We start from the raw sequence: 24,013 nt of genomic DNA on the forward strand, positions 1-24,013 counted from the left end.
GGGCACTGGACTTGGTTACATTCAGAACAAAGGGCATTATTCTAGAGATTAAGATGGGATGTGCTACATCAGATGTTTTCATTGGAGGAGGGATCTGTTCACAATAACTCCTATTCATTGGAACACTGCTACCAGCAACTAACACAGGAACAAGTTTGTATTCAAAATATACTCAACAAAAATATAAACGGAACATGTAAAGTGTAGGTCCCATGTTTCATGAGCTGAAATTAAAATATTTCCCTGAAATATTCCATACGCATATAAAGCTTATTTCTCTGAAATGTTGTGCACATTTGTTTACCTCCCTGTTAGTGAGCATTTTTCTTTGTCAAGATAATCCATCCACCTGACAGATGTGGCATATCAAGAAGCTGGTTGAACAGCATGATCATTACACTGGTGCACCTTGTGCTGGGGACAAAAGGCCACTCTAAAATATGCAGTTTTGTCTCACGCCACAGATGTCTCAGGTTTTGAGGGAGCATTCAATTGGCATGCTGACTGCAGGAATGTCCACCAGAGCTGTTGCCAGATAATTTTTAATGTTAATTTCTCTACCATAAGCCGCCTCCAACATCGCTTTAGAAAATCTGGCAGTAGGTCCAACCGGCCTCTCAACCGCAGACAGTGTATGGCGTCGTGTGGGTGAGTGGTTTGCTGATGTTAACGTTGTGAACAAAGTGCCCCGTGGTGGGGTTATGGTATGGGCAGGCATAAGCTATGGACAACGAACACAATTGCATTTTATCGATGGCAATTTTAATGCATAGAGATACCATGATGAGATCCTGAGGTCCATTGTGAAGCCCATTTGTTTTAAGGGGTCTGTGTCCAACAGATGCATATATGTTATTCCCAGTCTATGTGAAATCCATAGATTAGGGCCTAATGAATTTATTTAAATTGACTGATTTCCTTATATGAACTGGAACTCAGTAAAATCGTTGAAATTGTTGCATGTTGCGTTTTTAATATTTTTGGGGCAGCAACAACATCCTACCCCTACATTTAAAATGGAGTGCCTTTCTATGCAGTCTATTTAAATTGAATAAGCCCACCAGACAGGTTTATTTATGTTCTGTATGGTGTGTTACTCCCAAGTTTTCATTTAATTTTTTTACACCTAGGAGAATAAACATTAATCAAGAGAAACTCTGAGAGATGGAGAGGGATAGCTATATAGTTTATATTCTCATCTATTCATAGTGTACTATCACTGCATAAACAGTTTTTATAATGACTGATTTGGCTCCTGTTCCCACTCATTTCCACAGAGATGTCCTCACTGTACTCCGTCACCTTGAAGACCTAGTGTGTGTGTTTGAGATGGACTACATTGCTATCGGACTGTACAGAATCACTGCTCTACAAATCATCTTACATCCCAAATAACTCCTCATTACAGATCAATATTAGATATTCTGTGCCTCTCCTTGCTCAAACTGAACCAATTAAACGCGCTGCTAGTCTTTTATGTCAGTCAGACTCAGCTGTTAGGAGCCAGTCGGTGTTAATGAGTTGGCTCGCTCAGCACACACTGAGGGAAGGAGTTTCCTGTGTGGATAGAGGCTGGAGGGGAAGTTAATGTGGTGAAGCGTAATCACGAGAGCGAGAGAGAAAGGTCAGGGTTCTAGCACAGGGAAAGTCTTACTCTGGGGGAGAGAGGAGTGTGTAGGCCTATGCTTTTGTGTGTATGTGTTTGCTGTTCTCCCCCTCTCTGGATCTTCCCTTTCCCCACTGTTCTGCTCTGAGTAGAGGAAGTGACTGTCAGGGTGGCTGAGGTGATGTCCCCACTGTTCTGCCTAGTCAGGGTTTCCAGATTTTTGGCATGGGCCATGTCTGAGGCCTCCGGGGACCACATCTGGGGACCTCTTCCTATCAGACCTGACCCCAGTGGGGTGTTCTGCTGGAGATGGGGGCTTTTCTTGCCGAGTGACCACTCCCCACCCTTATGACATTTACACAGGCCTGTTAACTGTGCTGCAGCAGGAACACCTGACCACTTAAAAACAGCTCTGCATCCTGCCGGTGGAACACCTCTTCCTCTTATAATATTATAATAATATATGCCATTTAGCAGATGCTTTTATCCAAAGCGGCTTAGTCATGCCTGCATACATTGTACGTACAGGTGGTCCCGGGCATCAAAACCCACTATCCTGGCGTTGCAAGTGCCATGCTCTACCAACTTAGCTACAGAGGACCACTTTCTGTTGTGATTTACAGAACTACAACTCAGCACAGCCCCCGTGTAGCTCAGTTGGTAGAGCATGGCGCTCGCAACGCCAGGGTTGTGTGTTCGTTTCCCACGGGGGGCCAGTATGAAAAAATGTATGCACTCACCAACTGTCGCTCTGGATAAGAGCGTCTGCTAAAATGACTAAAAAATAATGGAGATGAGCATGCAGTGGGAGCTAAATATAGCTGTATACAGTCTTATGTAGGCTACATGTATTATGATGTGTTGATTTTGAAATCTTTAAAAGGACAAATGAACTGTCTTTGAAAATCAGAGGAGTGCACAACAACTCTCTGGTTCCTTGGGAGAGACTCATTTATGAATTCTAAAGTACCTTTCCTTCCTTGTCTCCTTCTTTATTGATCTGAAAACATAGCCTAGACCTCTGTGAAAACAACAGTCAGGCCACCAGGAATTAGCTTTTCTAAGCTGCCCAGGTATGAGAGTGATGTGCCCTAGATCAGTGCAGGTGAAGGCAAAGAGATGAGGAAGTGACTTCAGGCCATTGAGTTGCACGCTAACTCTCCTGTCTCTGTGCAGGTGTTCACCATCTTTGCCTTCGCCACCACAGGGGGTTACTATGGGACGACCCACCTCATTGTGAAATGTGGGGAGCTGGCGCCACAGGTCATAGATGCTGGGTTCGGGTACCCCTTCAGGTAAAAACCTCTCGCATAGAGCTGCATATTAACAACATTTATGCTGTCGTATTGTTTCTTCTGTTTTTGTGATTTTTAATTGCCAATAATGCCTACCTATGGTCTTTACAGTAAGTAAGCCTATCCCTGACACGCCCTGAAAAGCTATGCAAAACTTTCCGTAGGGCTAGATGTGTAAGCAGGAATTATTTTTACTCTCTAAAGCTGGTTGTAATATGTATGCAGTCACACATGGAAAAGCCATTTTTATTTGTCTGACAGTTGCCCCTTAAATGTTTTTGTGTTTATAGTTGAAATGGATTTGTGCCATATGATTACAATATAATTGATTTAATCTGGTTTATTTCTCCCTTCACCCCACTACTCTCTAGGTTGCCTAGCTATGGCCCTTTCAAGGGGCCGACGTGTAACAGGAACGCCATGAATGAGACTTACCTCCAGGGCGACTACTCCTCCTCTGCTGAGTTTTACGTCTGTGTCGGTGTATTCTGCTTCCTGTACTGCACCGCCACCCTGGTCCTATACCTGGGATACCAGCATGTGTACCGCGAGGGCCGCGGACCCACCTTTGTGAGTCTATAAAGATACTAGGGTTGACCCCATTTAGTCAACTGGTCGATTGTTTGTTACATAGGCTGTTGGTCGACCGAGATTTGTTTTTGTCAAGCAGCATAAAATGTTATGGCACATGAGACACCGGTCTTATTCACGCCTGTCTGAGTGGACTAATCAATTGCGGAGGCTGCGGGGATGGCACACAAGTATCACCAGTAGTACATTTACCATTAATTACCATAATTTCTCATCTACAGTGTTTGTTTGGTTACGGTAGGTTCTGTTAATGCATTCAATATGTTATTGTAGTAGTGGACACGTTTGCAGAGCGCACAACCTAGGTTACACTTGTGAGGAAAAAGTTTTGGTTTATTTAATTCCATTTACGAGTTGTCAATTTATTCATTGTCTTTTGTTTGGAGCGCTCCTGTCAATCTTGAGTAAGGACATGCACCTGATTACGCATAGAACTAGGCCTAGGCTACCTGGCCTGCATGCAAATGTAGGCCTATAAATGTGCACCTTTGGGAATCTAATACTATTTCGATAACCACTCAGCATGAAAGGGGAAAAATGTAATGCTCTGATCCGGTGGAAATGTCATTAAAAAAAACACCTACCTGATTACTTCTTATCCCTTGCGCAAATAGCCTACGGCTGTGTCTGTCTGTCCGGTGCTCACTGGCAGGGAAACTGAGGGCCCAGAATATTTTAAACAATGTTGCAAGTTTGCTAGCACGAGCTTCAGGCTGGACCCAAGTTAATAGTTGATACAATGTTTCAAGTTCCTTGCAGACAGGCCATGTATAGCCAATGTGATTTATAGGATATTTTTATCAGGATATTTTCTACCTGCGGCCTGCAATGTTTTTATTTGTTGGCTTTATGTAGGCTATTTTTACATATTGGCAATAGAAGTTACTTTTAGATTTGTATAATTTTCATTTAGATATAATTCTGATTAACCACATGACATTGATTTTGAGATTGAGACTGTAGCACTCACTCTGAGAAAACACTGTGGACCACTGCTACTCAACTTCGAAATGCCTAGAAGGCCCTCCCCCGCCCTCCCTTCGGCAAATCTGATCACGACTCCATTTTGCTCCTCCCTTCCTATAGGCAGAAACTCAAACAGGAAGTACCCGTGCTATGGACCATTCAATGCTGGTCTGACCAATCGGAATCCATGCTTCAAGATTGTTTTGATCACGCGGACTGGGATATGTTCCGGGTAGCCTCTGAGAATAATATTGACGAATACACGGATACTGTGACTGAGTTTATCAGGAAATGTATAGGAGATGTTGTACCCACTGTGACTTAAAACCTACCCAAACCAGAAACCATGGATAGATGGCAGCATTTGCTCAAAACGGAAAGCGCGAACCACCGCATTTAACCATGGCAAGGTGACTGGGAATATGGCCGAATACAAACAGTGTAGTTATTCCCTCTGTGAAGGCAATCAAACAGGCAAAACGTCAGTACAGAGACAAAGTGGCGTCGCAATTCAACGGACACCGACGTCTTGCTTCCGGATAAGCTAAACACCTTTTTCGACCGCGATGCGGCCAGCTACCAAGGACTGTGGGCTCTCCTTCTCCGTGGCCGACGTGAGTAAGAGATTTAAGCGTGTTAACCCTCGCAAAGCTGCTGGCCCAGACAGCATCCCTAGCCGTGTCCTCAGAGCATGCGCAGACCAGATGGCTGGAATGTTTACGGACATATTCAATCGCTCCCTATCCCAGTCTGCTGTCTCCACATGCTTCAAGATGTCCACCATTGTTCCTGTACCCAAGAAAGCAAAGGTAACTGAACTAAATGACTATCACCCCGTAGCACTCACTTCTGTCATCATGAAGTGCTTTGAGAGACTAGTCAAGGATCATATCACCTCTACCTTACCTGACACCCTAGACACACTTCAATTAGCTTACCGCCCCAATAGATCCACAGACGATGCAATCGCCATCACACTGCACACTGCCCTATCCCATCTGGACAAGAGGAATACCTATGTAAGAATGCTGTTCATTGACTATAGCTCAGCATTCAACACCATAGTGCCCTCCAAGCTCATCTTTAAGGTCAGGGCCCTGGGTCTGAACCCCGCCCTGTGCAACTGGGTCATTGACTTCCTGACGGGCCACCCCAAGGTGGTGAGGGTAGGAAACAACACCTCCACTTCGCTGATCCTCAACACAGGGGCCCCACAAGGGTGCGTGCTCAGCCCCCTCCTGTACACCCTGTTCACCCATGACTGGCCATGCACGCCTCCAACTCAATCATCAAGTTTGCAGACGACACAACAGTAGTAGGCCTGATTACCAACAATGACGAGTCAGCCTACAGGGAGGAGGTGAGGGCCCTTGGAGTGTGGTGCCAGGAAAATAACCTCTCACTCACCATCAGCAAAACAAAGGCGCTGTATCAGTTTCATTTAAGGACCAAAGGATTGACAGCCGTCCCATATAGATTGCAAAATAGTTGGGAAGAGATTTTTGACGTACCGATCCCATGGCATAGTGTTTATGAACTGATATACGCAAAACGACACCGGATTTAAAATTTTGAATCTTTCAATTTTAAATTATATTTATATGGGCGATACAGTCTACCCAGCTCTGCAGATTTTGCTGCGAAGAGACAGAATCATTAGATCATTTGTTTTGGTACTGTCCATTTGTAGCTTGTTTTTGGACACAGGTCCAGGAATGGCTAAAGGATTGCAATATTTACCTGGAGCTAACCCTGCAGATAGCACTACTGGGTGATCTGAAACGCCATGCTCTATCAACTGAGCTACATCCCTGCCGGCCATTCCCTCCCCTACCCTGGACGACGCTGGGCCAGTTGTGCGCCGCCCATGAGTCTCCCGGTCGCGGCAGGCTGCGACAGAGCCTGGATTCGAACCAGGATCTAGTGGCACAGTTAGCACTGCGATGCAGTGCCTTAGACCACTGCGCCACTCAGGAGTTAGTTAATGAATTTATTTGCGAATTATATGGTGGAAAATAAGTATTTGGTCAATAACAAAAGTTTCTCAATACTTTGTTATATACCCTTTGTTGGCAATGACACAGGTCAAACGTTTTCTGTAAGTCTTCACAAGGTTTTCACACACTGTTGCTGGTATTTTGGCCCATTCCTCCATGCAGATCTCCTCTAGAGCAGTGATGTTTTGGGGCTGTCGCTGGGCAACACGAAATTTCAACTCCCTCCAAAGATTTTCTATGGGGTTGAGATCTGGCGACTGGCTAGGCCACTCCAGGACCTTGAAATGCTTCTTACGAAGCCACTCCTTCGTTGACCGGGCGGTGTGTTTGGGATCATTGTCATGCTGAAAGACCCAGCCACGTTTCATCTTCAATGCCCTTGCTGATGGAATGAGGTTTTCACTCAAAATATCACGATACATGGCCCCATTCATTCTTTCCTTTACACGGATCAGTCGTCCTGGTCCCTTTGCAGAAAAACAGCCCCAAAGCATGATGTTTCCACTCCCATGCTTCACAGTAGGTATGGTGTTCTTTGGATGCAACTCAGCATTCTTTGTCCTCCAAACACGACGAGTTGAGTTTTTACCAAAAAGTTCTATGTTGGTTTCATCTGACCATATGACATTCTCCCAATCCTCTTCTGGATCATCCAAATGCACTCTAGCAAACTTCAGACGGGCTTGGACATGTACTGGCTTAAGCAGGGGGACACGTCTTCACTGCAGGATTTGAGTCCCTGGCGGCATAGTGTGTTACTGATGGTAGGCTTTGTTACTTTGGTCCCAGCTCTCTGCAGGTCATTCACTAGGTCCCCCCGTGTGGTTCTGGGATTTTTGCTCACCGTTCTTGTGATCATTTTCACCCCACGGGGGGAGATCTTGCGTGGAGCCCCAGATCGAGGGAGATTATCAGTGGTCTTGTATGTCTTCCATTTCCTAATAATTGCTCCCACAGTTGATTTCTTCAAACCAAGCTGCTTACCTATTGCAGATTCAGTCTTCCCAGCCTGGTGCAGGTCTACAATTTTGTTTCTGGTGTCCTTTGACAGCTCTTTGGTCTTGGCCATAGTGGAGTTTGGAGTGTGACTGTTTGAGGTTGTGGACAGGTGTCTTTTATACTGATAACAAGTTCAAACAGGTGCCATAAATACAGGTAACGAGTGGAGGACAGAGGAGCCTCTTAAAGAAGAAGTTACAGGTTTGTGAGAGCCAGAAATCTTGCTTGTTTGTAGGTGACCAAATACTTATTTTCCACCATAATTTGCAAATAAATTCATTAAAAATCCTACAATGTGATTTTCTGGATTTTTTTTTCTCAATTTGTCTGTCATAGTTGACGTGTACCTATGATGAAAATTACAAGCCTCTTTCATCTTTTTAAGTGGGAGAACTTGCACAATTGCTGGCTGACTAAATACTTTTTTTCCCCCACTGTATGGCAAATAGAAATCCTATATGGATGGTGTTAAAAGATAGATGGGAGGTGTTGAATGGAATTGAAGGATGGGACTAATAACAACAAACAATAACAAGATAACTAATAATGTAGGCACGCTGTGTCCATAATAAGTGTATGGGTTGTAGGTTGGGAGCTTTTGTGAAGGAGCACAGTTAGAAGGATATGGCATATGGAAGCAAACCGGATGGACATCATGAAAATGATCGGAAAGGTTGAGACTAGAAGAAGTTCAGGAGAAAGAACAAACACATTTTTATTATTGTAAAATTGACTGTGTCCATAAAATGTATAGTGGGTATGGGCTGGAAGTAGAGGCCTAGGCGTTGCTGTTCACTAGTTTACTCCAAGTAGGCAAAGGGTGGCAGGGTTGGAAAGTAATAAAGGGGAATATATATATATTGTTTTTTAAAGGATATGTATGTATATATATGTGTGTATAAACAAACAAACAAACAAACAAACAAACATGGGGGATTGGAAGTGATGCAGACAATTACATTGATGGAAGTTACAATCTATCTGCAATATTAAGCTGAACTACCCAAAGCGCTGATCGTGGACTTCAGGAAACAGCAGAGGGAGCACCCACCTATCCACATCGACGAGACCGCAGTGGAGAAGGTGGAAAGCTTCATGATCCTCAGCGTACACATCATTGACAAACAAATGGTCCACCCACACAACAGCGCCTCTTCAACCTCAGGAGGCTGAATAAATATGGCTTGGCACCTAAAACCCTCACAAACATATACAGATGCACAATTGAGAGCATCCTGTCGGGCTGTATCACCGCCTGGTACGGCAACTGCACCGCCCGCAACCGCAGGGCTCTCCAGAGGGTGGTGCGGTCTGCCCAATGCATCACCGGAGGCAGACTACCTGCCCTCCAGGACACCTACAGCACCCGATGTCATAGGAAGGCTAAAAAGATCATTAAGGACAACAACCACCTGAGCCACTGCCTGTTCACCCCGCTATCATCCAGAAGGCGAGGTCAGTACAGGTGCATCAAAGCTGGAACCGAGAGCTTCCATCTCAAGGCCATCAGACTGTTAAATAGCCATCACTAGCACCTTAGAGGCTACTGCCCTATATACATAGACTTGAAATCACTGGCCACTTTAATAATGGAACACTAGTCACTTTTTAATAATAATAATATGCCATTTAGCAGACGCTTTTATCCAAAGTGACTTACAGTCATGCGTGCATACATTTTTGTATATGGGTGGTCCCGGGTTAATAATGTTTACATATTTTGCATTACTCATCTCATATGTATATACTGTATTCTATTCTACTGTATTTTAGTCTATACTGCTCCGACATTGCTCGTCCAGATATTTATATATTATTAATTCCATTCCTTTACGTTACGTTTGTGTGTATTATGTGTATTGTTGTGAAATTGTTAGATATTACTGCACTGTTGGAGCTAGAAACACAAGCATTGCGCTACACCCTCAATAACATCTGCTAAACATGTGTACGTGACCAATAACATTTGATTTGAGATATGGAGACTTTATAAATGAAACTGTCCCACAAAATGTGCATATGAAAATCATAACTGGCACACAGATCAGTAGAAATGGTACGATAACTTGGCACTCCAAATGGAAAAGGTTGCTGACCGCTGTTGTAGCCTATTACCGGCAACTTCAGGTGCATAATGGCAGAATCTGCGAAGGCCAGCAGCAGCGGGAGAAGGGGGGTCGGAAACAGGTATTTTTCTTCTGGTTAGGCTATATTGATCTCTGAGTCCCTCTAGTAATTTGTGTCTAAAAATGTTATTGCAGTGCTTAAAGCATCAGGCAAAGTAGCCTACATATAGTTGATTTTATTCAAACATAGGGTGTGTCGATGTTAGTTACCGTGTAGTAGCCTATTGCTGCTACAGTATAGTGTAGCGTAACTGGATAACTATTTGTAAACCTGGTCTACCAGCCTGTGTACTGCTAGATCAGTGTCAACCAGTCGTAGTGCGGCTGTTTGTAGGGTTTTCTGAGAAGCAACACATCAACTGGCAGACCAATAATGGCATTGTGTGTGTGTGTGTGGATATACTGTACAGAGTAAGCATGTGCAGCTGATCTAGTGATTGTAATCTGTTAGCCACACAATAGTGCGCAGTTTGCACAAAAAAATTCAGCATATCTGAAACAGCAAACATTTCCAGAATTAGACACTTCATATCTCAGCCAGATGCCGAAAAATTGGTTAATGCATTTGTTTAATCTAGGCTAGTTCTCTGTTAAAGCACCTCAGTTGTGGAACGGCTTGCCCTGTCAGGTAAGAGGGGCAGACAACATGGAGGTTTTTAAATCACTTTTAAAAACCCACCTTTTTGATCAGGCTTTTAATAAGTGATTTGTTTTATACATCCTCAGTTTTTTGTTCTTTTATTGTTTTAATGTGTAGTGTTTTGCCATTTTTAAATGCACTTTAAATAAAGTTTTATTTAACCATGTAACCATTTGTCTCTGGCTGATGGGTTAGGTTTATGATTAATGTTTTAAGCCTGGGACAGCTCTAACACCTGAGACAGATTAAGTTGTGAGCCTAATAGTTCAAATGAGATTCATGATTTAAAAGCTGCGTTCTTCCATCCTCTCCAACATGGTCCTATAGTGACAACCCTCCCCTGTGATTTTCTCAGGACCTGTTGGTGACTGCTGCCTTTGCCTTCCTGTGGCTGGTGTCCTCCTCTGCCTGGGGGAAGGGCCTGACTGACGTGAAGTGGGCCACCAACCCAAACCACCTGGTTGAGGCCTGCCAGCCCCAGTGCTCACCTGGAAACTTCCCCTCCATGGGAATACTCTATGCCTCTGTGGTGAGCAATTCGATTTAGTAATACATTTTATTCCCAGAGGAACTTATGCCTTACAGGTATGTACAAGTCAAGCATGAATGACAGGGCTACAGGTATAGTGTCACATATAATGTAGCATTTGTCATTCCTTTCTGTTTGTATCCTGTAGCTCAGCTGGTAGAGCACGGCGCTTGTAACGCCAAGGTAGTGGGTTCGATCCCCGGGACCACCTATACACAAAAATGTATGCACGCATGACTGTAAGTCGCTTTGGATAAAAGCGTCTGCTAAATGGCTTATTATTATTATTATTATTATTATTATTTTGTCTTTGTTTCGCACTTTCCTCCTCGTCCAGATTTTCGGATTTCTGAACCTCATCCTGTGGACAGGTAACTGTTGGTTCATCTTTAAGGAGACTCCCTTCCACAAGGACCCCAACCCACCAGCCACCATGGAGGAGGGTGGAGTCCCCAGCTCTTAATTTGCACAGAGCCCAAGCCAATCGCCAAGGTGCTTGGGACCCACACTGTTTCTCATGTAACCCTATTAAGAAGGAAACTAAAACGTCACGCAAAATTATGCTTTTTAATCACCAATTCCACACAGGCCCCTTTTCAATGACAGGCCTTAAGCTCAAGCTTCAGGGAAAGTAGTTAGGCTGTGTTTATTTACACAGGCAGCCCGATCCTGATATATATTTTTTTAAGTTCTGATGTGAAAAGATCTGTGATTATTATATTATTGGCCAAAAGGCCAATTAAAAATAAAATAATTGGGGTGCCTGTGTAAACACAGCCTAAGTTGCCCAACTCTAACCCTCCACCACAGCGACCCCTGGTTGTTGTTTTTATACTCTGCATAGAGTTGGTCAGTTAATGTGAATGATTTGCTAGCTGCAGTCAACACTACCCCAATTTACAGGTGTAAACCCTGAACCATTTAAAAAAATGGTATTTCCATTCCAAAATAAGTGCCTTGCGTTAACTGTACGTAAAATATATTCAGTTACTGTGAACGTGGCTTGAGTTGAACACTATGAAAGGAATCTGGGTATCTGTGATTTTCAAAATGTCTGATTTGGTAGCTTCCTCTAGAGCAGGTACTTTCAAACACATAGGCCTAGTACAAAATGTCCCAACAGGGCTCGGACTCACTACTGTAGCTGAACTGTGACTCGAATGGGGAAGTCCAGTAATGCTGCTGTTGACAGCACAGGCGGCCGGTTGTACCTTAATTAGGGAGGACGGGCTCTTAAGTAATGGCTGGAACAGAATCAATGGAATGGTATCGAACACATAAAACGCATGGTTTCCATGTCTTTGATTCCATTCACTCCATTCCTGCTATTATTATGAGCCGTCCTCCTGTGGTTGACATACACTAATTGTCTGGCCGTCAGTCCCCTCCTTTTCCATGAATCTGATAAAGGAGATGAGGTCAAAGGTAATGTTGAAATCACCTGCTCTAGGTTGCCTTTCAGGTCAAAGTTTGGTCCTATAAATTAAAAAACAATTTAACTACTGTAACTTCAGTAACTCTCCAATATTCCACTACTACTACATGTTTTCAAACAGACCTCATGGATACATGGACGTTGCATTTCTGTCATGTTCTGAACACGTACTGCTTTGGTGCACTAAACTCGTCAGCGCTGTGTTAGCTACTTGATCCCACAATCGCTCCTGATGTTCAATGCGTTTCTCTCTTTGAAGTGTATGGCTTTTTGTCTTTGTTATTCATAATCAAATCAAAATCATTTTATTCGTCACATGCTTCATGAACAACCGGTGTGGACTAACAGTGAAATGCTTACTTGCAGATGAACATATGAACAGTGCCTTGGTTATTTACACCAAATATAGCAGTAACACCAACTAATATGGACTACATTCAAGTTGAGAACACATTTCTAATAACTGCTGTCAATGTTTTAGTTATTCAAACTGTCAGTGCCTATATTTCAGCGCAATGCTGGTTGGTGTATTGTTTACTCAATACCTGCAGATAACTGTTGCATTTTTGTGGAAATTACTCAAATGAAGCCAAACTCTTTTTAAATTATTGTTTTGTAAAGTTGTGACATTGAAACAACTAAAACACAAAGTTACCTCCAGTATTTGACTCTTCTCAAAATGTTTGTTGGACGATAAACCGAAAAATTATCGACACCGACCACTTATCGCAGGCATTTTGCTGATAACGTTCATTACGATAAGTAGCCTATAGTAGATAAATGTGAAGTTTGAAATAACTTTGCTAATATGGGTGATTGTTATAGCCATCAATTGTCCCATTAACAATCGTAGTAGTTTAAAGGGTAATTTTTTAACTTGTTATAAAATGTTGTTCTATTTATCGTTATTGCATCAATTCAGGCATTTTATCGCGATATGGTTTTGTCTGTCGCCCAGCTCTAGTTTGAACAGGAAAAAGCGACTTTCGAATGATGTTATTATTTGGTATTTTTTTAACTTACATTAATAATAATACAAACTTTCATGGCTTCAGTGCGTTTTAGAAAATATCTATAACTTGTGCAACTTCTCTCCCTGAATAAGTTTTATGCCTGCATGGTTGTATTTTATTTGTTTTTGCTGTTTTGTCACACCACTGGGCTAGCTACAGACTCTCATTGAAGAATGGTAAATGGCGCTGCCATGTAACACAAATGGCAACATGTAGGTGCCAAAATTAATGAATCCTTCAGTATTTCTTGAATATTGTTGTTTTGTTTTTGTTTTTCTCACTCATTGGTCCTACATTTTAATTTAGCCAATGATTGCATTTGATGGTTATGTGGGGATGACCTATGTCCTGCTCCTATGGGAAGTAAATGGAACTTGTTATTTTGTTTTTGCTTTGCACTAATTGTTTTGTAATTAATGTCATTTTGACATCCTGTTCCTTATGAGTGTTGTGATTTGAGGCCTCTAGTGATTTACATAGGGAAGGCTTAAGTCAATCAGTCATCAAAGGACACTGATCTTTTAGAACATTTGTGCCATTTTTTAATTTGAATAGAAAGAATCTAGCTTTTTAGGATAAATCAGGGTTGGCCTTTATTGTCTGATGGGATTTCTGAAATGTGACTTCTATTTTGTGCCTTGTTTGTACAAATGAAACATGATAATGTCTGTACATCCTCAGTATTGACACTGCATTAAAGGATGAGAGAGCTGCAACAACTGCTGTACTGATGTTTGTTCACTCTGCTCTGTGACTGTTACCAGTTAATTAAGATTACAGTTAATATTTTAGCCACAAGATGGTACTATTGCATTTCATATAACTAAGGTTGCAAAGTAATTGTAACAGTGCTTTTTTTTGGACACAAGGTAGTACTGTTTTCTACATATGCCCAATCCCTACCATAAACCCCTTTGTATGTACATCTACATTTAAGAAAAAGTTGGATAGATGTAAGCAATAACTAAATTCCTGTCAGAGGGCAAGGTGTTATACAAGTGCATGAGAGGTAGGTTGACCAGCAAAATAAAGTACTGAACCGGTTCGAACCACACACAAAGTAACTATCGTTCCTTTTTAAACCTCAAGTCTTTTTTTTTTATATATATATATATTTAGCTCAACATTTAATTACTTAACCAATCAGTGCGGATAGAGCAGCTTGCTATGGCGCGGGCAAGCTATTGACATTCACTAGACAGACAAGTGTAGGGTGCGAGATGCGACTGAAATTTTGCAGGTGGAGGAGGCTTGGCTTGAAATGCTGGGCATCTTGTTATGACGCATTATCTGAATTAGGCCCACAGAATTATACCTACAGAGGAGCGGCTTCTATTCAACTTTGAATGTCGTTCAACTTCAGAGTTGGCTTAAAGGGAAATGTAAAATTTCAGCTTCCTATTCATCTCCAGCACCACCCCCAACAACATATGTGAAGATAGAAACGCACTATGTTTGGTCAAAAATATGACAACCAATTAGTAGTCAATGCCTATTCATATTTGGTTAAGATCACGATGCACACCGATGTCATTGGAAACACTGATCTTCCTTTATAAAACTTTTTTTTTTTAACTAACTGGACCAGAGCTAGCTAACATTTTAGTCATTTAGCAGACGCTCTTATCCAGAGCGACTTACAGTTAGTGCATACATCATTTTTTAATTTTTCATACTGGCCCCCCGTGGGAATCGAACCCACAACCCTGGCGTTGCAAACGCCATGCTCTACCAACTGAGCTACATCCATGCCGGCCATTCCCTCCCCTACCCTGGACGACGCTGGGCCAATTGTGCGCCGCCCCATGGGTCTCCCGGTCGCTACGACAGAGCCTGGATTCGAACCAGGATCTCTAGTGGGGGGAAAAAATGCATGGAACGTAAAATAACGTTATTAACCAGTTCCCATGCTTTTAAAAATAACGGTTCTGTTCTGGAACAGTGTAGACGTTGCATGCATCAACCAATGGTTGCACGCCACGTCATCGACTGTGCCGTAGGGCATCAGATTGCTAAAACGTGTTTAGCTGAGAAGCTAGATTGTAAAATCTGGCATTCGTCAGCAATGCCTGGGCAGAGGAATGTGGCCCAAATCTCAGGCCAATTCATGTTATGGCATTGAACTGTGCACGACAGATAGACCAAAACCAGCAGACTGTGGCCATCAAGGAGTTGTGCACGCAACCCCAGGGGACCCAGTCTGGGCTGGCCACACGACCTTGTATGTTTGTTTCGGTTTCAAATGTACTACTGAAGCACAACAGAGCTTGAAATAGCAAGGCCTTCCCATCTCGTCCATAGCATCCATAAACACTCAACAGACAGTCAAGTGACCTGCTCTTTGCCAGTTCCCTCTAGTCTGGTCCTCCCCTAGAGTTTTTTCGACTATACAGGCTACATGCGGGCGTTTCATGAACGCGCACGCAGGTACTTCCCATCCCTTTCGTGAACGCGGAATATGACGTAAGTCTCTTGCCGCGCAGTGATGATGGCGGTGCGTGAACGCGCAGTAAATGTAATGGCTGCTCTGGAACGGCGGGTGCCTAGTCTCGATGATTTCGTGGGCGAAAGCTGGAGCGCCTGGGCCGAGAGAGCCGGTGTGACTGCGTCGGAAGGTAAGGGAGCACTTTGGCATCGGTATTGTTAGATATCAAACCGATGATCATTCTGTTGAGGTTTATTTTCGAGGAAACGGGCGGCAGCCTTAACCATGCTACCCAAACAAAGACCCTGCTGGGTCCTAGCGCTGGGAGGATAACGTGTTGCTCTGTCCCAGGTCCTAGCGCATACGGCGTCTTCCCATAAAATAAGTGATAATCGTTTCTATTTGATCCTCGTTATGATGTTTTATGTATACACAGACCATGAAAAGAATTTGACAATATTATCTTATTACAACGGCACACACCCAAATAGAACTATGGCCCTACAGCGGAAGGCGTCTTGTATTAGTTGTAGCGAACAACTTCTTGCCATGGAAAGCTAGCTAGCCGTATTAGCAATGAAGTTAAGCTAATAATGCTAGCAGGATGATACAGACACCGGCGACTAAGAAGGAGTCTGATGCTGTTGCCACCATGTAACATTTAGGTAATCTAGATTTTTATTTCAGGGCGAATTTTGAGCTATTCTCGATTGATGGAATGGTGATGTGACAACAGTTTTTGGAAATACTGTGTATTCGAGGCACAATTTATTTTTTGAGTTTCCATACGAGATCTGTGTCTTCATAGCTCCAAGTGTGTGTGTGTGTGTATGTGTGTGTGCGCGCGCATTCATTGTCAGGCACCGCTCCAAGTTCTACTCTCCCCTAACTTTCTTATAAACCAACAATTCTCTAACACAAAATTAACATAATTCCATCAGTGCACACGTGTATGAGATCTAAAATCATGTTCGTAACCTAAATCAAGCACCAGACAGAGGGGACAAATTCGCCATACAAAATGAAGTCACCTATCCAGTTTATTCCAAAATTAACATCCACACTGAAAGGGAATTCCCATATATACATCCTGTATGGAACCTGTACCTGCTGCTTATCTCTGTGTGCCAGTTGTTAGACCAGAGGTACAGGTTCTGCTCCTGACTTCCTGTGTAGTCAACACAGACAAGGGGATGAATCTCAATAGTGTCTTTCCCTCATCTCCTCTGCCCTTATCCACTGATATGGAAGAACTGGACTGGCAAAGGTGTTTGTCTTCCATGTTGTTTTCACTTGATCTGCCTTTCAGATCATTGCGGATCAAAGGAAGATGTAATGAAGGAACCACCTCTTGACTATTGAGATGCACCCAAAGCTTACTAGACTAGCCTTGCATGTGTATCCTGTATGTACACCTCAGTCACAGTCTCTGTTTTCAGGCTCCGATGGTGATGACTGCAGCAAGAATGGGAAGAAAGCAGCTGAGGCAATGTCTCTTAGGAAGGAAGGTAAGTATTTTTTGGAACACTTGTAAGATTACATCCTTCATACTTAGGTTTAGATTTGCCTCTAACATTACTGATCTGGGTCACCTAGCTAGCCACATCCGAACATGCCACTGCAGCACAATGTGTTTGTGTGTCCCAAACAGTGTGTGTCTCTCCAGATTTGTCTCCTCTTCCTCTCGTGCTTGTGGGTGTCTTGTCTTAAGAGATGAATGTGGTTGGGTGGCATGGGGGGGGCTGCTGCCTGCCAGGGTCTCTCTGTACCCAGGTGCCCTCTGGCAACCAGCCTGGCAGTCTGCAGCAGCAGCTGTCTGACCGACGCTGCCTCGTGTGTGTATTTGTCTGCCTGCTTTTGTTCCTGTGTGTTTTACAGAGAGAGGTAGACACTGTGATGTGTGTTTGTATCTATACATACTTTCTCCATGTGATTTCTCACCTCCTGTTGGTCCTCTCGCCCCCCCCACACACAGACATGTCCATTTTCGGCCACTACCCGGGCAAAGATGACTTCTACTTGGTGGTGTGTAGCCACTGTGGCCAGGTGGTCAAGCCCCAGGCCTTTGAGAAGCATTGTGAGAGGAGACACGGCCCCCTGAGCAAACTGTACACCCGCCTCCGCTCCCCCCCTCCAGCACCTCAGCAGCGCCCCCGCCATAGCCACTCCCCATCCTCCGCCCACACAACCTCATTCTGGGAAGGGAGGGGGCAAGGGACCGGGGCACCAAGAGCAGCCCCCCCATCTACACCCCCACAGTTCAGACACACCAAGCCCCCCAAGGAAGGAGTACGGTAAGAGGGATGGGCTAGATGGATCAAGGGTGGGGGTTGAGGAAGAGGAGGGATTAGAGGATAGGGGTGGCCTTTCTCAATTTTCCATGGTGAAAACCATCTTGTTATTGTATCCATAACCATCTGTGAGATGTATTTTTAAAATGTATTCTGATGATTCATTTCGATGTTTTAAAAATCTGACCGTCTCTCTTGTCCCTTCAGCCACTCCCCCCTGGATAAGAGCCCCCACAGCGGTCACTCTGAATCAGCCGTGTTCAAGCAGCCTCCACCCCTGGAGCCTCCCCTGAGCTCCCCACCCCCCTCCCTCAGAGACCCACCCTGGCCGCATGGAGGCACCCCGCCTGGCCGGCCATCCCCCACGCCGGCCGGCCGGCCATCCACCACCCCGCCCGGCCGGCCCTCCACTAGTGAGAGGACACACACCCAGAGAAAGGAGGCCATATCGGTCGCTACCCTCCCTGGCCATCTCCGTGGACCAAGACCTTACAACAAAGTGGCCTCCAGTGAGTCTTTCTTTCCTTTAACTGTAATTCATGCAGGTTTGGGTCACAGAGATTAAATGTATTTTTTTAAGAGAGACGGGCCTCCCCCTCTGAACACAAGGAAAGGAAGCTAGTGTAGACTATTGAGTCACAGCTATCTGATGTTTGATTGCTATTAAGACACTCTTCTGTTCCTGTCATCTCCAGGGAGAGAGTGTGATCTAGACAAGCACTGTGGAGTACTGGACTCCGAGAGGAAGAAAGTCTGCACTCGTCTCCTGACCTGCAATGTAAGTTCACACTCACCCGCTCATATAAACTGTCATCTTCCTTCTCTATCCCCGTCTCCTCTCTTCTTGTCCTAGCGATGACGTCACAGCACCAATTTTCAACGACGTAGCGTTTTCACCCCCCTTCTCTGCCTGTGTGCACCGTTGCTGTGACTTCTGTTGCACAGACAGCTTCTCACACTCATTTGCGGCAGAATTTTGCGGGAAAAGTCTCTAAATGCTATCAAAATCATAGAAATCTTCAGTGTCAAAACTCCCCAAAGGCAGCCTGAAAAGTAACAGAATTTGTTGCTAGCCACTTTTACCAATAAAAGTTGCTGGAGGGGTCTGAAAACTCGCTAAATATAGTGACAAAGTTGCTAAATTGGCAACACTGGGGGTGAAAGTAAGTCAGTCTGAGACGGAGTACTGGTAAAATAAATAGTGAGGGTACGCCGTACCGGTTGAACATGAGCCTATCACAAAAATTACAACTGTTGGCTGTTACACTATTATTTATCATTATCGCATGAAAAATGTGCGAATATACTGGAAAACGTGTGTAATACGCTCCAAAATGCGAGGTGGTTCGACGATAACAGTTACATTTTGCAAAGGCAGAGACGAGTGACAGAAACGCGCGCGGACAGTGGATGCATCAATTCAGGTTACAAGTGTAGACCGTATGTCAATGTCATTCATTACACTTCTTGGTGTTTTGTTACAGATGTCTCTTTACATTCATCAAATGGCAGGTGCACTGTATGACTGCGGAAATTATTTTAGGGTGGACGAATGTGCGCAGGGAGCCTTTTGAAGTGATTGTTTAGCAATCAGATTAAAACATTGCTGGTTATGTTTATGCCACATTAGAAGGTTGCATAGGAGGTACCATACTGGTAAGAAATTAAATATACTTTAACCCCTGGTTACAACTGATCTATTTGTTTAAATAACTTATCTGGCTCCTCCATTGGAGGTCCCACCGGCAAGAGATGGGAATCCCTTTCCAAAAGACAGTCAACGATATATGCCAAGAGTAATAACTTGGATCTTTCTTTTTATCTGTGATTCAGCACAGTAAGAGAAGGGGGAACTATCAGACACAGATAAGAGACATATCTAGGTTATTATTACTATCCTATGATAATAGGAGGAGCTCCAATGATAATGGTTCCCTTCAAAACCAGTACCCCATAGATAACATAGTAATTACTTCCATTTATGACGTCACATCGGGCATGGATTTCAAACAGACACTTTTAAACAAAAAATGGATGACATTACTAGTAGGCCTAATTGTGGAGTGCCCCTTTTGAATTATGAGGATGACTAATTTCTCCCCATTTTACTTTCTCTTTGTCTTCCTCTCACCTGTCTCTCCTGTTTTCTACACAGCTATTTGTTGCTATGGCAGCATAATACACTCGGCGTCTAAATATCATGTTGCTTCGTGATTGTGGTGTTGCCTTAGTATTTGAAAAGTTTGCCATATAAGGGAAGGGGTATTTTGTGTAGGGCATTGAGGACATTGTGTTATTGAATATGACCCCTAGTCCTGGAGCCCTGGTGTAGTTAGTGTTAAAGAGAAACTACCTCCTCCTTTCCTTATTAAAATCACTGATCTGACATGACTAGGAAGGTGACGGCAAAGTAGTAGAAACCTTACTTTCACCCATCCCGCCATGTTAGATTAGTGATTACTTAAAGTTAAGATGAGGCTTTTGTCAAAGTACTGACATGGCCACTGTCTAGAGCTGAGAGCACAGGAAGGGGCTGTGTGTCTGTGGCGCAGGCTGCTGGTTTGTCTAAAAGAGGAACCCGGCCGTGTCTCTCAGTGCAAAGAGGGGTCACGTGTAGGCAGGAGCAGAGAACCCCATTTACAGGAAATGGAAAGAGAAAGGAATGAATCTGAGGAAAACGGCTTCCCTCCCTCACTTCTTGTTCAGACGCCCACACTGTATCTTTCTTAATGTCTAATTGTCTGCTGTACCAGGGCTTATCCTCCCTCTTTACCAAGACTAGTTGATACAACAATCTATTGCCATCAGCTGTTATACCTACATATTGTTCATGAAATGTTGCCTCTTTTTAAATGTTTTCTACAGATCTCTCATGATGGTTTAGGCTCTAGTTTCCTGTCCCCTTGGAGGTACCAAAGCCAGGTCTTCTGATGCTTGTTTCCTTCAAATAATCTCTTTCCTGATAGTTTGTCACTCCCCTCATCCCCAACCCTTGTGCTGCTCTGAACAGATTGTCTCAGGCGTATGTTATGTGTGATTCAGATCTCTAGCAGCACAGTTAAATGGTAATGAATCTCACCATGTCTCAGACCCATCTGTGCCTCAGAATGAGGTGATGAGAGAACAGATTTACCAATATCCTAAAATTAGTGAACTAGATTGAAACCGATCATTAATTTCAGACCATCGGTGGTTCTTAGGTCTTGCCTGTCATAGGGGCTCGGCGCTATAGTTTTCACTCCAAAAACAGAAGGAAGGTTGGACAGCATCACCCATATATTCACTGCACTAGAACAATTTATCATTTCTATTTGGATGAAAAGCACAGGCTAATTTTATTTTTAAGTTGACCAAGTCTTTGTCCAAGCACCTTTTTGTGTAAGAAACAGACATTTTATAAACAAATCAACTATTAATGTATAGTTTTTGTCTCCCTCGTCTGTTTCTTTCTCTTCTCCTTAGATTCACTCTATTCACCAGCGGCGAAAGGTTTCTGGTCGGAGTAAAAACTTTGACCAGCTGGTGACTGAGCTGAAGACGGGGGTCCGGATCCGTGATCGGGGGGCTCAGACCCAGGAGGGGAGCGGCTCAGGCCGGTCCCCCAGCCCAGAGGCCCACAGGGACCCCCCAGCTACCCCCCACTGCAGGAGGCCTCTCACCAACAACCCTGCCTTCAGGTGGGGGACTAATGTTATCAGCTGTGGTCAAATCATAGTAAAGATACTTGTGGTACCTACTTGTGGTAGATGTGGACAAAATATAAATGTGTGTGTTCAGTCGGTCCAGGGCTTCTTCAGAGAGCGCTCCAGAGGAGGACAAACCTCGTCAAGAGGAGGGTAGCACCCAAGCCCCATCACCCCTCACCCATGGGCGCATTTCCAGCGATGAGAGCGAGGGAGAGGGGCCTGAGGAACCAATCGAATACCCCTCGTCCTCTTGGCACCCCAAACCAGCCGCGGTAAGATTACAGGATGTCAACAACCACTCCTAGTATTATCACTGCAGTATGGTGACCTTTTGACAGCTGTAGAACGCAGGGATGTTGCCAACACTGACTGTGTTATCACTCCCCTAACACCCCGTGCTCTGTCTCCTCTCCTCTACCTAGGGGTGTTCGTTTGGCAGTCATGTGATGGGTCATGGTATGTACACCTTTGACCGGCGGCTCCACCACCTTCGGTCGGCTCTCAATGCCATGGTGGAGCAGCACATCAGCGCACACCTCTGGAAGTAAGATTTCTTTCAATGTGTGTCCTGTGGTAACAGTATACAAGGTCTACTGGTGTAGCTGTTTGGCATAACCGCTACATGGTGCTGTTCGAGTGCCGTTTTTCTGATTTGTTTCCTCTCTGAACAAACTATTGAATTGTAGTTTTCTGTCTGGATCTAATACAGATATATTTTCTATCTGCAGGAAAATACCTCAAGCGTCAGACCTCCAGTCCCAAAGTCCCTCTGCGAAGAGCATCTCCTCTCCCTCCTCCTCATCCTTTTCTTCCTCTCTGCATTCTAAAGTCCGGACAGGAAGCCACAGAATCCCCCCATCCCTCAGGCCTTCCTCCTCCTCCCACAGACCAGAGAAGGAGACACGCCTACAAATCTCCTCCCACTCCACAGCCATTAACCAATCAGAGAATTCCAGTGGCAGTGGCAGCCATATTGTAGCCCCTGCGCCCCCTCCTGTCCGTCAGGCAGGTCCAGGGCGGCCGCCAGGTCCCGGGAGGCCCAAGAACCCGGTGGGGCGACCCAGCAAGCAGCAACTGAGACTCAGAGAGGAGGCTGCTGCTGCCGCCGCCGCAGCACTCCGTAAACGTAAAGCCCCGTCACAGGAGGGTGAGCACTCCGGCCCAGACAGGAACTCTATCATCCTCCAGGACAGGGGACGGCCCACATCCACTTCCTCTAAGACCGCCCCGCCCACCCCTCACAGCCAGACCAATGGCACGCTCTCCCCCAGCAGCAAACCCCGCCCCCAGCCATCCCCCTCGGAGCCCCATTCGCCAGCAGCTGCCTGGGCGTTTAAACGGATACACCTACCCTCTGGACACTCTTCCTCCCCACCCGACCCTCACTTTCGCGGGGGGGACTCAGGACTGCACGGGAGGGGGGCAACGGGGTACGAGCACAGGGGGCTGGGGAAGAAACGCAAGGGGGGCAGCAGTGAACCCTCTCCCCCCTCCAAACCGCACCGCCTGCCCTCTTCCCCTCGCTCCAATTTCTACCCCTGGAAGGACAGTAAGGGGGGAGCGCTACCTGGCGGGGTGGAGAAGAAAATGGGGACACAGAAGGTGGGTTGAGGCATTTGTTATTCCTATTGTTTACAATTTACGATTATATTAGGAATATATTATCTACATATGGTACAAATTATATTGTATGTAATATGTTATCCTAGTTTTTGTGACTATAAAGCAGCCATTTGACTGTCGTTTTCCTGCTCTCTCCACAGCCAAAACTGCACCATTAAGAGTGCCTGCCTTACAAGCCACTGAGGGAGTCAGCCCTGCCTGCACTTTCAGACATCATGCCTCAGACTGTGGCTACAGGACTCAAGAGATGTGTGTGAGTGTGACTGGATATTCAAGCTTATGTTTGTGTGTGTTCAGGTGCGTGTGTCTATTGACTCCTATATGAGAGTATGAGTGTACAGGTAGGTGTGTGAGTGAGAGAGAGTGTTTACGACCAATACAGTATGAGTTATGTGTTGTTCAGTTCCTGAGTCGGATGTGGGTGTGTATGTGAGTTTGCTGTTGTTGGTGAGTGTGTGCAGGACAAAGGGAACACGTGAATTTCTGTGTATGAATTTAGAAATACCTCAAGACCTTCTGGTTATGCTGCTAAATAAATATGTTGGTTTATAAAAATGGATAAAAAATATCCTTTACACATGCTTGAAGTTGTGGCCTTTCATTTATTAGGAGGGAATATCATTTTTTGCACCCTTGATATACCAGATCATAAAACTACCCCTTCCTAAATATTAGCTGACCAGACAGTTACTCATGTGTCCCAAATACCGGCTTCTTTTATACAAGCATGGCAGTCTGAGAAATTATCTCACTGTATTGTCTAATTACTGTTGTATGACGCCAGTATATTA

At 44.5% G+C, this 24,013-nt stretch overlaps 2 protein-coding genes across 2 annotated transcripts in view; both read left to right on the plus strand.

The window, feature by feature from the left end:
- The window catches only part of LOC121578105 (synaptophysin-like protein 1), a 31,374-nt gene extending 17,461 nt beyond the window's left edge, over positions 1-13,913 (plus strand). The window contains exons 3-6 of the mRNA XM_041892218.2: positions 2,783-2,901; positions 3,273-3,471; positions 10,576-10,749; positions 11,087-13,913. Coding sequence (XP_041748152.1) covers positions 2,783-2,901; positions 3,273-3,471; positions 10,576-10,749; positions 11,087-11,212 — 618 coding nt within the window. The 3' untranslated portion in view covers positions 11,213-13,913. The remainder of the gene's footprint in view (positions 1-2,782; positions 2,902-3,272; positions 3,472-10,575; positions 10,750-11,086) is intronic.
- A 1,769-nt stretch (positions 13,914-15,682) lies between these two features.
- Positions 15,683-23,804, plus strand: LOC121578115 (ataxin-7-like protein 2). Its single transcript, XM_045224043.1, has 10 exons — positions 15,683-15,812; positions 17,062-17,130; positions 17,598-17,916; positions 18,121-18,422; positions 18,609-18,691; positions 21,376-21,590; positions 21,691-21,871; positions 22,022-22,143; positions 22,328-23,201; positions 23,363-23,804. Exons 1-10 carry the CDS (start codon positions 15,683-15,685, stop codon positions 23,378-23,380), a joined length of 2,313 nt encoding a protein of 770 aa, XP_045079978.1. The 3' UTR covers positions 23,381-23,804.
- The last annotated feature ends 209 nt before the right edge of the window (positions 23,805-24,013 follow it).

The sequence above is a fragment of the Coregonus clupeaformis genome, chromosome 12 (assembly GCF_020615455.1).
Source record: "Coregonus clupeaformis isolate EN_2021a chromosome 12, ASM2061545v1, whole genome shotgun sequence".
NCBI classification, from domain to species: Eukaryota; Metazoa; Chordata; class Actinopteri; order Salmoniformes; family Salmonidae; genus Coregonus; species Coregonus clupeaformis.

Excerpts from the sequence above, each read along its gene's own strand:
- LOC121578115 (XM_045224043.1), top strand. The coding sequence starts at position 15,683 with ATGATGGCGGTGCGTGAACGCGCAGTAAATGTAATGGCTGCTCTGGAA. Across the intron at positions 17,917-18,120 it reads CCCCCCAAGGAAGGAGTACG|CCACTCCCCCCTGGATAAGA; the intron begins GTAAGAGGGATG and ends TTGTCCCTTCAG. Across the intron at positions 18,692-21,375 it reads CTCGTCTCCTGACCTGCAAT|ATTCACTCTATTCACCAGCG; the intron begins GTAAGTTCACAC and ends TCTTCTCCTTAG.